Raw genomic sequence first — 15,433 nt, 5'->3', positions numbered from 1 at the left:
CCCTATCAATATAACACACAAAAAAAACTTCGGAAATTGTTCCGCTCTTTCTCTCATTTTCTTTCCGTGAACCTGTAACCTAAAACTAAATAAGTCTTGTATCTACTGGTGGATGAAAGGATTACTCTCTTCTTATCCAAACACAATGTTATCTAAGTGAGATTCTAACATTATTAATCAAGAAACTAAAAAAAAGATTAGATAGATAGATAGATAGATAGATAGATAGATAGATAGATAGATAGATAGATAGATAGATAGATAGATGAACACATTCATTGCCAAATAAAAACTAAAATCATTTTAATGGATTTGTCTGACCGTACAGGTATACCTAATTACTGCCAACATAAACACACTTGGATACCCATGTACCACAGAAGAAATTGATTTATAAATTAAGATTAATTTGATTAGGACAGAACTCTCTGGAACTACCCGTTTGGAATTTAATTAATCGCGGATGTAGCCCATTGTCATTTTTATTGAAGCCCAAACGATTTAGGAGCCTTTATAAATACGAGCATCAGGGCAGCATTCATACCGTATTATACTCATTTTCTGAAGTCATGTCATTTAAAATCATAACATAAGTGCTTCAATGATGTAATATTGTCTGAAAATAAGCCATGTGACAGTCATATAGACGATAAAACAATTAACTTTAGTGAGAAATCATAATTTATCAGAACCTTTTATCATCCGGATAGACTAAAATGGGGATATGTATATTTAATGGTGAATTGAATGAAGATTAATGCTGAATCTGAAATGTAGCCTATAAAATGTACAAAATGAAATACTGCCGTCGTGTGACTGTAGTGTTAATAAAGAAATATTTTAAGCTCAGGTGATACAGACAGACTCATTTTCTTTGGACTTTCAATGAATTTTGAAATGTAAAAGGTGTTTGCTGTGCGGTGATTTGCGCTGACTGTGTTCTGACTTTGATACTGTACACAGTCTATTCGTAAGTAGCTCTTCGTTTTGCCAAGTGGCGCCTACCTTGCTGGAGAGGGGTCCGGGGATAAGCAGCTTCAGTGCCTGCCGTTTCAGCTCTATCAGCCGGGCATTACAGCTCTCACACCATACTCCGCGGTCCGATCCGGGCGAGCTTCCACTGCCCGAACCAGGGGAGCCGGTGCCAAATCCCGGAGATCCGCCAAGAGATCCAGGCGAACCTGTGCAAACACCGGGAGATGTGGTGCCGGGAGATCCAGAAAAGGATCCTGGGGAGGAGATCCCTGATCCTGGAGAAGGGGTTCCGGACGAGCTGGGTATGGATCCCGCACCTTCCGGAGCAGGGCGATTACCGGCCCGCGATTCCTCGTAAGTTTTTCTGTACCATGTCTCAGGGGAATAAGAGGCTGATTTGGTCGGAGAGGCATCGATAATCTGTTGAAAATTCGAGAGTACAGCACTTTCCATATAAGATAATTGTATTGTAATTATTTGTCAGTTTCATGGGCCATTTTATGGGCAGTACATAAACTTCTCATGAATATATGTCATGGGTTATATTGTGCATAAATGCATGCTGTTGCTTAACATTGTGAAAACATGCCTAACTAAACAGCTTTATTGAAAATATTTTGAATAATCAATAATAATAATAATAATAATAATTATTATTATTATTATTATTGTTGTTGTTATTATTATTACTATTATTGAAACATACCGCATGTTTCCGGCTCCTTGTCGTCGCAGAACACCTATCTTTATTGCCTGTGAAAGAAGTCATGATGAGGTTGGTAGGCAGAGTGGAATAAAGATTGTATTCTTGTCGCTTCTTAAGTATTAGGGCTCTTTTAATCAATCCTGCGATCCTCCGTGCGTTGCTTACGGCAGAAAACCAACGTAAAATCAGTATCCAATTCGTGACCCCGAGGGAAACGGTTCCGTTTGTTCAACTTTTAACCCCAAATTATATCCACGTTTTCACTATCCGTCCGCTGACTTTTAAGATCCATAATGCGAGCTGGGAGAATGAGACGGTGTCGGTAAGGAGCCCCTGAAAGCCGACGGAGCGTTTCCAGCATCGCCACTTGAAGGATGGAAACCCGAAAATGTCACCATCTGATTGTATGTGGTTTGCCCCTGCAGCCAATAGAGGAACGATTTAACCCGAATAATGGGTTGGTATCAATGTCTGTCTAGCCAATAAAAATCAGAACGTTGCTAGTAAAGGTAGTTTTTAAACTATTTCGTTTCATTTGTACCAAAAATGAACAACTCTGATTATCCTGCTGCTGCCTCAGTGAACTATGTAGCCTACACAAAGCAAAAACAGGAGACTTTTTATTAGGACATCCACTATGTCCCAGTTGAGACAAAAGCTCCCCAAATACAATATTACATAATAACTGAAAATCCCAATTCCGTTTACAGTACATTGCACAAAATATCGATCTCGAAAAATGATACGTTAGTGATTCACCAATCGCCACGATTGTTACTTTCAACCTACTGCAGTTCAAGGGAAGTATAGATTCAGGGTTTTTCGGTTACATACCGCCACCTTGCGTTCGAAGGCGCACCTGCTAAATCTGGGCAGGATCGAGGCGGGGTCTGGAGGCTATCGCAGGCAAAACAGGGCACAATTCTAGGATACACCTTGATTATACACAGATTACCAGTCCATGGCAAGGCAACGCATGTTGTGTCTCTACTGCTACTGCTACGCAATTAGAATAACCTTAGCAATAGTCTTCAAACTGTCAAAGAAATTGTAGTAAACAGAGAAAACCCACACACCACAGGGAGAACATGAAAACTCCACACACACACACACACACACACACAGATAGCCATGTAATCATATCTTTTTGGGGACCACTCATTCATTTCTTTGGGAGAAATGCTAATGCTAACGATGATAACCTTAATCCCTACCCAGTGCTAAGCATAACCATAAGTAACCAACAAGAGTTTTTGCATTTTTAGTTTTTTCATTACAGTCACGGATTCTTATAAAATAGAGGAAACTTGTCCCCATAAGGTAAAAAAAAAGGGCATTAATCACGTTGTGGGGACACTTGGTCCCCACAAGGTAAGGTATACCTGGAGCACACACACATACATAGTGGGATTCAAACTCACAATATGAGGCACACACTCCCTGTACCATCCATCACCCATCATCCAACCACTCATCCTGCTCAGGGTTGCAAGGATGAACAATGCCAGCAATGCTAAAGTCAATAATAATTATATTCATCTTAATTTCCCCTTACCGCAATCTAGTGTTATCTATCTATATCTCCTTGAATATGCCAAAAATGTTTGGAATTGTTACACACATAGTGGTAAATTTAGCTTTAAATGAATTATTTTACAATAGTTTAACAGTTCTACTAAGATTTCACCTCAGGTCTCATTCAATACTATGGGCAGTAGGATTCACAGTGCATTTGCAAACTGTAGGGTGTTGCAGCCTGCTACAATGAATTTATCTCCTTCAGTTTCGATCATGGTGCCTCACTGGATATTAGCTGAAATGTGAAAAACAGATATTTAACATCAGACTATAGTTAGACATTAAAGTTCTATGTAGCCATTTCAGTTACTGAGCAAAATTTGGAGCTGAGAGTGGAATTCAGTGTTCATATTTAATGAAGAAGACAGGTGGGGAAATCTTGAGGGTTTTATGTTACATCCTACATCAAAAATCTGACTTCATCACCAAATACAGTCTTGGATACTAACTAAGCAAACATCCAGTCAGTGAAAAATTTGAATGTCACTGAAACATGGTCAGCAAACAATTCCTCTATAACATTTAAGTATGTTGGCACACATAAACATGAAATAGAATGGAGTCTAGGGCAGGCGTCGGGAGAACAAAAAGGGTCTTTATTGGACCAAAACAGGACTGGTCAGACTGGGGTGACTAGAATAGGGAAGGGCACAGGCAACAGGAGGACTGGCATTAATGATCAAACTGGGGAACAGAGGACTGGAGCCACTTACACACAGGAAACGAGGGGCTGATACAATTCTGCTGTGGACGGTTAGCACAACAGGATTGGGGATAACGAGCAGGACACAACTAGGGAGACGTGGGAGGGAGTCGGAGGCCCAGCAGCGACATCTGCTGGTCATTCCGGGTAATGGACACGTCAGGTTGTGAGTGTGAAATATACAAACATTTCAGTTTCAGTTGTAGCCGTTACATTTGACGCATCTTAGAACCAACACTGATTTTTCTCTCCATATGCTTTTAAGGCTTTTAAGTCCATGTGTCCTTGAAAGCAAATCCGAGAGCTGTGTAATTATGGTCCACACGGCAGCATTGCAATGTCGCTCATTCTGTGGAAGGGAACAATAGCGTAATTAACTGTAATTATTTTTACTTCTTACACACAGCATAATGGCACAGGGGTATAAGCATCCATGCCTGGTTCCATCACAACAGGGGGCTCAATGCAAAATTTACAGTGGAAGATGCTCCCCCCCCCACCACCACCACCACCACCACCCCCTGACCCCACCCACATATTTCACCAAGTGCCCCTTTTCATAACAAATCATCACATAAAATTCACAACAAATTACTGGGCTGGGTGTTGGGGCATCTGCCCCCAGGTCCATCACGGCAGGGGGCCGACTGCAAAATTGACCATGTACAGTATGACATCCATCCATCCATTTTCCAAACCACTTCTCCTACTGGGTCGCGGGGGGGCTGGAGCCTATCCTGGAAGCAATGGGCACGAGGCAGGGAACAACCCAGAATGGGGGGCCAGCCCAACGCAGGGCACGCTCACACACCATTCACTCACATAGGCCATTTTAGCAAGTCCAATTAGCCTCAGCATGTTTTTGGACTGTGGGGGGAAACCGGAGTACCCGGAGGAAACCCCACAACGACATGGGGAGAACATGCAAACTCCACACACATGTGACCCAGGCGGAAACTCGAACCCGGGTCCCAGAGGTGTGAGGCAACAGTACTAACCACTGCACCATCATGCCACCCTCAGTATGACATGTCTCAACTTATTTGTGCCCCCTATGCATATACCAAGTGTAACATTTCTTGTAGACCTCCTCCCAAGCAGTGCAAGGCTACGCTATTGTGAAGTAGTCTTCATCCCCAATTAAAATCATTCAGCTAATGTTTTGTCGACTACAGAGGCAACCTAGATATCAAATTTTCTTATAAATAGGAACACCTAGAGGGTACGTTACTTCACCTACTTTTCTTGCATCTCATAGTGGGGCACCGTATCCCACTTTCTTCTCTGGAAGGGCACCCATCAGAGATATTAGGATAACTTCACTCATTCTCACACATGTATGGAGACCCAACACAGCACTGCATCCCATTTAATCCACTGGAGGGGCACCGGTTTGGACACTGTATCGTGTTTTCAGTGCATCTCCTTATTTCTTGCCTTGTGCTGTGCAGTGCATTTAGATTATCCCACATTATCATGATTAGTAGAGCAGAGCTGAGGATTACTGTAAAATTAGCTGAGCAAAATTTAATTAAACTATGTTCTGTGTTTGTGAACAAATCACTCATAAAGCCTTGTTAATTGGGGAATATAGAAATCATAAACTTATAAGAATATTAGAGCAGCAAATTCAGGCAGTTACTCGATTTTTATCAATGTGAATGGATCATTTAACAGTGTGAAGGTATTATTGCATAAGTGTGAAGAATGACAGACTTTTTAATTAATAATGTCTGTCATTATAGTAATAAAGTTATATTTATATAGCGCCTTTAACAACCCCAAGGTCGCTTTACAAGAAAAAAAAGAAAGTAATCAGTAATGCAGTAATGGACTTCCTCCTTTACCGTAAAGGACTTTTCAAATGTTCGTGGAAGAGAAATGTGTTTAGTTCAGATTTGAAGGAAGAGAAATAAGAGCAGTTACAGACAGATTGTGGAAGAGAGTTCCATAGTTTGGGGGGCATGAAAAGAATCTATTTTGATGCCATCTAACACAGACACAGGAGAATGAAGGGTCCGCGGGAAAAGGACACCAGGCAGGACTGGGATCACAAAGGCAGGCCAGGCATCTCCTTCTAGAAATACGTCACTCACTTAAGGAGAGAGAGCTGACGCTCGAATGCCGTACCTGTGCCAGTGCAGGTGCTCTTCACATTGGGGTTTCTGACTACCCGGCCCTTTCAGCAGGACATTGGGGATAGCTGCAGCATATCACGGCCCACAGCTAGTATAACGATGCCAGTAGTACTGGAGACTTTCTCGCCGGTACATCCAGTTTCCCTACAATGATGCTCAGCAAACTAAGAAAGATATTCTATGAGATTGCTGGGTTTCCTAATGTAATCGGGGCAATTGTACCCAGGTGCGCCTGAAGCTGCCATTCATGAATGATTACGCATTCATCAATCGCCAAGACTATCATTTTCCAAAAGAGCAGCGTTGGAACACTGCTACAGGAGGGCACCCTGCCGGAGTCCAGAGTCATCTCCTTGGTGACTAATTACTGCGTTAACTTACTATTGTAAAAGTATTTAAATGACTAACATTTTGGTGTGATTCGTGTTCTAGGTGACAGAGGTTATCTCCTTCCACAATACGTGATAATGTGGTGTCCCCTGGGAGGGGAAGGGGGATTTATAATTTATGGGTTGTTTATGGTTTGGTTTTTTCCTATTCTCTTTTGTTTTCTTTCTCCTTTCAGCAGTGCCACGAAAGCTTGGGGAGGTTGCGCCGTCCCTCATTGGTAATTGAGGGGCGGGACTTGTTAGATTGGTTGGCGGAGGCGGGGACTTGATCGGGTTTAAAGATGGCTACATCAGAGTGGACGGGAGCGCGGTCCGGGGACGGAAGGTAATCGCGGCGGTTGTTTTAAGGAGGCGTCGGTGGGGCGATGCGGGCTTTCCCCAAGAGGACCGCGGACGTGAGTGAGCTGAGGTACCAGGCTACAAGTCACGGGTCCGCGGTATCGATAGAGGGATAGCGAGCGCGCAGCCATAGCGTCTGGGGAGGTAAGAGCAGTGGGAAGGCGACGCAGATGACGGTGGGGGGAGTGGCCTGGGATACTGTGCTTAGAACCCGGAAGTAAGGGAAGGTTCCTAACCGGTGGGGTGTAGGACGTATCCGTTCGGGTTATAGCCGGGACGGTGTGGTTCCGGGGTTGTTTTGGGCTTTGTTTCCCCCACAGGTCTAAGCTCGCCGCCGTGGGTCGGCTGGCTTGGGAGGCACCGGGTTGGTGCATATCGCTGCCAACGGATTGAGGCGGTGAGCGGCGTACGAGCTACCAGGCTAAGAGAAGGACAGAGGGAAGAGTTTCGGTTATCTCCCACGGGACCGAGAGAGCTCCGGGAGGAGGTGGACGCGGCCGGAGGGTAGCGGCATTGCTGAAAAAGGGATAGTTAAGTTTTGCTTTGTTTATTTTTTTATTTTTTGTTGTTTTTGTGGGCCGGACGAGGGAAGTGCGCCGGCCCAGGACTGAGTCTTTAGTTTCTTTTTTTTCATTTTTGTTTCTTATTATTATTATTATTATTATTATTATTATTATTAATAATATTATTGTTATTATTATTACATTTTTGTTTGGGGGTTAGGTTTATGTAGGGGGGACCTTTGCAGGTCACCCTTCGGTTTTGTCCTCTCCTATGTTAACTGACCTCCTCTCCCCGCTGCATAAGTGTGCTGTATATAAGGGTGCCGTGTGCTGTGCCACTGTGTGATTAGTTGTAGTGGATATTGGGGGAGGTGTGAGTGCGGTGGGGTTGTTTTGGAGTAGTATTGGGGAAGGAGAAATAACGCTTGTAGTGGTAGTGTGATTTACCTGTTGGTGGGGGGGGGGAGGTGGTTGTTGCCTGGGAGTTTGGAGTATCTGTAACCGAGCCCCAAATAAATCTGTGCCAGTTTACCCAGTTGTTTGCCCCATTGTGTCATTGCCCCAGGAGATCCTAAAGGGTGTGTGGGTAGCATTGTGCTGTGTGAAAGGGTTAAGGGGAAGAATTAAAGACTCAGTACAAAAATAGTCATTAAGCAGTGGGGGTCCGACACCCTGGGCCACCACACTGCTTGAATTTGGCGTAGTCGGCAGGATCTCCTCGAGCACGACATGGATGGGACAGCACCTAGGGTACAGGAGTTGTCAGGGGGGTGGCCATGGTTTTTGGGGGGGGCTTGGATGACCCGCTTCGATGGGTCCGCTAAGGGGACGTATCAAGAATGGAGGCGGGTAGTCGGGGTGGGTCTCCGGGCGCAGTCACTCTCTGCAGTCCAACAGGTGGATTTTGTTCTTAGTGCTTTGGAAGGGGAAGCGAGGCGAGAAGTGGAATTATTGAGGGAAAATCAGCGGGATACTGCTGAGAAGATATTGGAGGCATTGGATAGACTTTATGGGGAGGGTGCCGGGCTGGCCCAGTTGAGGGTTGAGTTTTTTACCTGTCAACAACAGTCTGGGGAAGGGGTGGGTTCGTTCATCCTCCGTCTCCGGGAGTGTCATTATAGATGGCGGAAGAAGGAACCAGTCCGGGATGAGGATGATGACGACGCTACCCTTCGAAGTCAACTGGTGACTGGCCTCCTAGCGGGGTCGACTAAGAGGGAATTACAGCGACTTATTCGACGAGCCAGCCGGTTGACATTTATGGAGGCATGTCGGGAGGTGAAAGAAATGGAGAAGGAGGAGGGGCCCGGCACCGTAATGGAAGGTGTGGATGCCCGGAGGACGTTTCTGCCCCTACCTACTGCAGCCACAGAGCCCGCCACTGCCCCTTCACTTGATTTGGAAACGTTACGGTCATCCCTGAGGGAGGACCTTTTGAGGGAGATGAGTGACCAAGTACGGGAGCTGAAGCAAGTTTTGGAAGGATGGAGTCAGGTTCGAGAGGGGCAGGCGAGTGCTCCTGGGACCACATTGGTAGTTCCCCCTTCTCGTCGGCGTGGCCGCACTTATGCAAGTTCGGGGGGACCTCGTTGGGATGAACAGGGGCGTCCCATTTGTCTGCGCTGTGGAGAGGCGGGACATATGGTAAGGAGTTGCCCTCGGGGAGAAACGACGGTGGTGAATAGTCGAGGGGTGCAGCCGGAAGCCAGCATGTCCACGACGCCTGTTGGGTTGCGGGAGGCGCTGGTGGGGGAGAGCCCGGTTCTGGAAGTGCTGGCAGCTGGAAGGCTGGTACCCTGTATTCTGGATACTGGCTCGCAGGTCACTTTGTTTAGTCGTAGTATATTTAATCAGTGTGTGAAGGGTATTGAGGTCAAGGGGGCGGCTGAAGTCCCATGGCTAGCCCTTAAAGCAGTGAATGGGTTGTCCCTCCCGTATGTGGGCTATGTGGTGCTGGACTTCACGGTGGCTGGGGTGGAGATTCCTCAGCGAGGGGTGGTGATCGTGGAGGACCAGCACCTCCCGGCCCCATATGGGATTTTGGGGATGAACGTAATCAGGCATTGTTGGGAGGTATTGCAGACACGGGGGGGAGCCCAGGTGTCTTTGTTTCGTTCTGCCCTCCCACAGAGTGACCGGCGAGCCTGGGATCAGGCTTTCACTGTATGTCGGCGATTGGAAGCAGCGGTGAGGGGACCGGTGGTGGAACAGCTTGCCAGATTGCGGACCGAGAAGCCATGGGTGTTGAGTCCCGCCACGGAGAAGCTGATCTGGGCAGACGTGCCCCGGGGGCATTTGCGAGATGGGGACCAGGTCCTGGTGGAAGACTATCGAGGGGGCCAGCAGGAGTGGTGTGTGGCTCGAGCTGTGGCACGAGTATGTGAGGGGAGAGTGCCACTTCGTATTTGTAATCTCCATCAGTATCCTGTGGAACTCCCTCCTCGACGTCCACTGGCCCGAGTGGAGAAGATCACAGCTGGGTGTGTGCAGCCTCAGAAGGAGTTGGTGTTGCGCCAGCCACAGGGGGGGGTGGTTGACGTGGAGGTGCGGCCAGTGGCCGGGGCTTTGCCTGAGCAACTGCACGCCCTGGTGGCTGACAGCACGGGGTTGACCCGTGAGGAGGGTCGGCAGCTGCAGGAACTGTTGGAGCGGTGGCAGAGGGTGTTTGCCCGGGACGAGGAGGACCATGGTTGTACAGATGTGGTATACCATTGCATCCCCACGGGGGTGGCGGCTCCCTCGAGGGAACGTTACCGGCCTGTTCCCCCCAGTCTGTATCCAGAATTGCGGGAGTTGTTGAAATCCATGCTTGAGGGGGGAGTCATTACAGAGAGTGCTAGTCCCTGGGCTGCCCCGATAGTGTTAGTCCGTAAGAAGGATGGCTCCTGGAGGTTTTGTGTAGACTACCGAAAACTGAATGCTGTGACCCATAAGGATGCTTACCCTCTCCCGCGGATCGAGGAGTCATTGACAGGGTTGAAAGGGGCAGCCTGGTACTCCACCCTGGACCTGGCAAGTGGATACTGGCAGGTGGAGGTGCACCCCAACGATAAAGAAAAGACTGCCTTTACCACACCTATGGGCCTCTACCAGTTCGAACGGATGCCCTTTGGTCTGTGCAATGCACCAGCAACCTTCCAGCGACTGATGCAGCGGTGTCTGGGTGAGCAGGTTTATGACTACTTGCTGATTTATCTGGACGATGTGATTGTTTATTCTCCCGATTTTGGGGGGCATCTGGAACATTTGGAGAAGGTGTTTGCACGGCTGGAGGCTCACGGTCTTAAGCTTCAGCCAGAGAAGTGTCGGCTGTTCCAACGGGCCGTCCGCTACCTGGGTCATATAGTCAGCCGTGAGGGGGTGACCACGGACCCCGAGAAGACGGAGGCAGTACGGGGGTGGCCTCGCCCAGGAACAGTACGGGAAGTGCGGTCTTTCCTGGGGTTTGTGGGGTACTACCGGCGGTTTGTACCGGGGTTTGCTAAAAAAGCAGCTGCGCTCCATGGGCTGCTGAAAGGTGCTGGCTCCTCGTCAAGACAGAAGATCGAATGGACCAAGGAGTGTGAGGAAGCATTCCAGGCTCTGAAGGAGGCCTTACTTGAAGCCCCGGTACTTGCTTATGCTGACTATACCTTGCCATTTCGCCTGTATACTGATGCTAGTCTTCGGGGGTTGGGGGCTGTTTTGACCCAGGTGCAAGGGGGGCAGGAAAGGGTGATTGCTTATGCCAGCCGGAGCCTCCATGAGGCGGAGCGCAATGATCAGAACTACAGTGCCTTTAAACTGGAGCTATTGGCCTTAAAGTGGGCAGTAGTAGAGAAGTTTAAGGACTACTTGTGGGGAGCTAGGTTTGAAGTATTCACCGATCATCGCCCCCTCTTGCATTTGAAGACTGCCAAATTGGGGGCTGTGGAGCAAAGGTGGGCGGGTCAGCTGGCATCATTTGACTATGAGTTAAGGCATAAACCTGGCCGGGAGCACCAGAATGCGGATGCCCTGTCGCGACGATCAGGTATGGCGGTGGTGGCACAGATTGGATCCATAGAGGATTGGGCGGAGCGGCAGAGTGAAGATTCGGCAGTGGCCCAGATTCGGCAGTGGGTGTTATCCGGGGAACGTCCAACTGTGATGGCTGGCCGAACTGTTGGAGGGATGGGCCGGTGCCTGTTGGAAGATTGGGAGCTACTGAGAGTGGATCAAGGGGTGTTGCGGCGTAGATCCCCAGTGGGAGGTGAAGAGAGCTGGGCTGTGGTGGTTCCGGAGAAACAGCGCCAACAAGTGTGGTTGGAGTATCATCGGGCATTGGGGCATGCCCGAGGGCGACGGATGGTCCTGGCCCTGCAAGAGAGGTTCTACTGGCCTGGCATGCGAAGGGATGTGGAGCAGAGGCAGCGTGGCTGCCAGGAGTGCCTGATTGGGAGCCGGGGGAAGGGAGAGCCCCTGCCCCTAGGGGGGATTAATACCAGCTACCCCTGGGAGGTGTTGGCGGTGGATTACCTGTCCATGGGGCGCCCCGGAGATACTTACCCATATGTGCTGGTCGCCATTGATCTGTTTTCCAGGTTCGCTTTTGCAGTACCGACCAGGGATCAGACAGCCGCGACGGCGGCCAGAGTGATCTGGGGGGAGGTGATCCAGCGTTATGGCTGCCCCGAGCGGCTGCTGTCTGACCAGGGGCCTGCCTTCGAGTCACAGTTGGTGAAAGAACTGTGTGAAGTGTATGGGTGCCGGAAAGTGAGAACTACTCCTTACCACCCGCAGGGCAATGGGGCTTGTGAGCGGTGGAACCAAACGCTGCTACGTCTGTTGAACACGCTCTCGGTGCAAGAGCAGGGTCGTTGGGCGGTACATCTACCGGAGCTGGTGCAGGCCTATAATTGCACCCCGCATAGCAGTACGGGTTTGTCCCCATTTTGGGTTTTGTTTGGGCGGCAACCTCGGTTACCTATAGATCAGCGATGGGGGACCTGTGATCTGGCCGGAGGAGAGGCCGGGTCGGAGTGGGTCCGTGGGCATCGGAGACGAATGTGGGCAGCCTGCAAGGAAGTGGAAAGGGGAACAGAGCGCCGGCGGCAAGGGGATCGGCGCTATCACAATGTAGGGAAACGTAGATGGTTGCTGGCCCCAGGGGATCGTGTTCTGGTGAGGAACTTCCGTCGACGAGCTGGAGGCAAGGTGAGCCCATATTGGCAAACTAACCCTTGGGTGGTGGTGCGACAACGGGATCTGGAGAGCCCAGTGTTCCAGCTGCGGCCGGACGGAAGAGAGGGCCCTCTCCGGACTCTCCATCGACGGCACCTGCGGCCATGCCCCCCAGGATGGATATCGGTGACACCGGAGATGGGGGGTGAGCTACGGAGGGCTGGGGTCTGTCCTCGACCAGGACCGTCTCGTCCCAGGGGTTGGCCTGGTGATTGGGAAGAGCCATGGGCTGGGACGGCTGAACAGGTAGTAGAAAGGCGGCTACCGGCGGAGGATGGGGAGCCGGTTGTGGAGGTTGAGCCAGTTCCGGAGGTTGTGGAGCCCGTGCGTCGATCCCAGCGAGCCAACTTTGGGATAAGGCCAGCCCGGTATAGGGAGTAGGTGCTCGGGGCGAGCCCCCATTTGGTGGGGGGGAGTGTGGTGTCCCCTGGGAGGGGAAGGGGGATTTATAATTTATGGGTTGTTTATGGTTTGGTTTTTTCCTATTCTCTTTTGTTTTCTTTCTCCTTTCAGCAGTGCCACGAAAGCTTGGGGAGGTTGCGCCGTCCCTCATTGGTAATTGAGGGGCGGGACTTGTTAGATTGGTTGGCGGAGGCGGGGACTTGATCGGGTTTAAAGATGGCTACATCAGAGTGGACGGGAGCGCGGTCCGGGGACGGAAGGTAATCGCGGCGGTTGTTTTAAGGAGGCGTCGGTGGGGCGATGCGGGCTTTCCCCAAGAGGACCGCGGACGTGAGTGAGCTGAGGTACCAGGCTACAAGTCACGGGTCCGCGGTATCGATAGAGGGATAGCGAGCGCGCAGCCATAGCGTCTGGGGAGGTAAGAGCAGTGGGAAGGCGACGCAGATGACGGTGGGGGGAGTGGCCTGGGATACTGTGCTTAGAACCCGGAAGTAAGGGAAGGTTCCTAACCGGTGGGGTGTAGGACGTATCCGTTCGGGTTATAGCCGGGACGGTGTGGTTCCGGGGTTGTTTTGGGCTTTGTTTCCCCCACAGGTCTAAGCTCGCCGCCGTGGGTCGGCTGGCTTGGGAGGCACCGGGTTGGTGCATATCGCTGCCAACGGATTGAGGCGGTGAGCGGCGTACGAGCTACCAGGCTAAGAGAAGGACAGAGGGAAGAGTTTCGGTTATCTCCCACGGGACCGAGAGAGCTCCGGGAGGAGGTGGACGCGGCCGGAGGGTAGCGGCATTGCTGAAAAAGGGATAGTTAAGTTTTGCTTTGTTTATTTTTTTATTTTTTGTTGTTTTTGTGGGCCGGACGAGGGAAGTGCGCCGGCCCAGGACTGAGTCTTTAGTTTCTTTTTTTTCATTTTTGTTTCTTATTATTATTATTATTATTATTATTATTATTATTAATAATATTATTGTTATTATTATTACATTTTTGTTTGGGGGTTAGGTTTATGTAGGGGGGACCTTTGCAGGTCACCCTTCGGTTTTGTCCTCTCCTATGTTAACTGACCTCCTCTCCCCGCTGCATAAGTGTGCTGTATATAAGGGTGCCGTGTGCTGTGCCACTGTGTGATTAGTTGTAGTGGATATTGGGGGAGGTGTGAGTGCGGTGGGGTTGTTTTGGAGTAGTATTGGGGAAGGAGAAATAACGCTTGTAGTGGTAGTGTGATTTACCTGTTGGTGGGGGGGGGGAGGTGGTTGTTGCCTGGGAGTTTGGAGTATCTGTAACCGAGCCCCAAATAAATCTGTGCCAGTTTACCCAGTTGTTTGCCCCATTGTGTCATTGCCCCAGGAGATCCTAAAGGGTGTGTGGGTAGCATTGTGCTGTGTGAAAGGGTTAAGGGGAAGAATTAAAGACTCAGTACAAAAATAGTCATTAAGCAGTGGGGGTCCGACACCCTGGGCCACCACAATAACCCTACTGGAAACCCCGCAACATAACAGAAACACAGTCATGGCAGACTTCAATGACCGGACTCCAAAGGAAGACGCCTCGAATGTCTGAAGAGGAATACCTCAGTGTTACAGACGGGCTGATCTACTGGCTAAATCAGCTCGAACTTCGGCCTGACGGTTTGGCTCGGACTCTAACCAACTGGAGCAGGGACATGCTATAGAGGAGATGTCCATGTCTGGGGACGTGCAGATAAAAAATAAAGCAAATTACAGGATTGTGTATTTTCACCATTAATTATTGCATCAAAATATTTGTTTGCTAGTTAGCCACTAGTAAATTACAAGGATTATCAGTGGAACTATATGTTAATCAATTTTGTATAATGCTTAGTCTACTCAGGGTTGCAGGGGTCCAGATCCCATCTTGGAAGCCACAGGCACAAGGCAGGGAATAACCATGGGGGGCACCAACCCTTCACAAAGCACAAGGGCACACAAACACACACACACACACACACACACACACAAAGGTTTGTAATTATATCTTTGTGGGGACTCTCCATTCATTTCTATTGGAAAAACACTAATTGTCACCTTAACCCCTACCCACCCCTAACCTTCACCATAAGCAACCATAAGCAGGTGAGTGGTGGGCTAATGGTTAGGGAAGTGCACTTGTAATTGAAAGATTGGTGGTTTGAATCCCGGATTGGTGAAATACTGTGAACAAGGTACTGCTCCCTAGGCACTAAATTAGCTGCTCCCTGCTATGTCACATAAAGGTTAAATGCAGAGGACACATTCCATCGTTGTGTGTCAACACTGATCACCCAACCAAATACAAGACTTTTGGCATTTTCTGCTTTTTTGATTGCATTCACAGATCTTTGTGGGGACCTGAAAAATGGTCTCCACAATGTCAAAAACAGGTTTTTATTGCATTGTGGGGGACATTTGGTCCCCACAATGTAATATAAACCTAATCCACACACACCATTCAGACCTATTGGCAATTCCAATTAACCTTTGTATGTTTTCAGGTTGTGGAAGGA

At 49.0% G+C, this 15,433-nt stretch overlaps 2 protein-coding genes across 2 annotated transcripts in view; one reads left to right on the top strand and one right to left on the bottom strand.

Annotated features, from left to right (window-relative positions):
• Positions 1-2,436, bottom strand: part of kif26bb (kinesin family member 26Bb) — a 100,568-nt gene extending 98,132 nt beyond the window's left edge. Inside the window, exons 1-2 of the mRNA XM_048986600.1 lie at positions 1,682-2,436; positions 1,006-1,395 (exon numbers count right to left, since the gene is read on the bottom strand). Of these exons, the coding sequence (XP_048842557.1) occupies positions 1,006-1,395; positions 1,682-1,744 (453 nt within the window). The 5' untranslated portion in view covers positions 1,745-2,436. The remainder of the gene's footprint in view (positions 1-1,005; positions 1,396-1,681) is intronic.
• A 4,161-nt stretch (positions 2,437-6,597) lies between these two features.
• On the top strand, positions 6,598-14,344 carry LOC125715271 (uncharacterized). Its single transcript, XM_048986601.1, has one exon. The coding sequence runs from the start codon at positions 8,061-8,063 to the stop codon at positions 12,912-12,914; it is 4,854 nt and encodes a 1,617-aa protein (XP_048842558.1). The 5' UTR covers positions 6,598-8,060; the 3' UTR covers positions 12,915-14,344.
• Positions 14,345-15,433: the final 1,089 nt, after the last annotated feature.

The sequence above is a fragment of the Brienomyrus brachyistius genome, chromosome 19 (assembly GCF_023856365.1).
Source record: "Brienomyrus brachyistius isolate T26 chromosome 19, BBRACH_0.4, whole genome shotgun sequence".
NCBI lineage: Eukaryota > Metazoa > Chordata > Actinopteri > Osteoglossiformes > Mormyridae > Brienomyrus > Brienomyrus brachyistius.
This window is presented reverse-complemented; position numbering and strand designations above follow the sequence as displayed.

Coding starts and splice junctions, on each gene's coding strand:
- LOC125715271 (XM_048986601.1), top strand. CDS start 8,061: ATGGATGGGACAGCACCTAGGGTACAGGAGTTGTCAGGGGGGTGGCCA.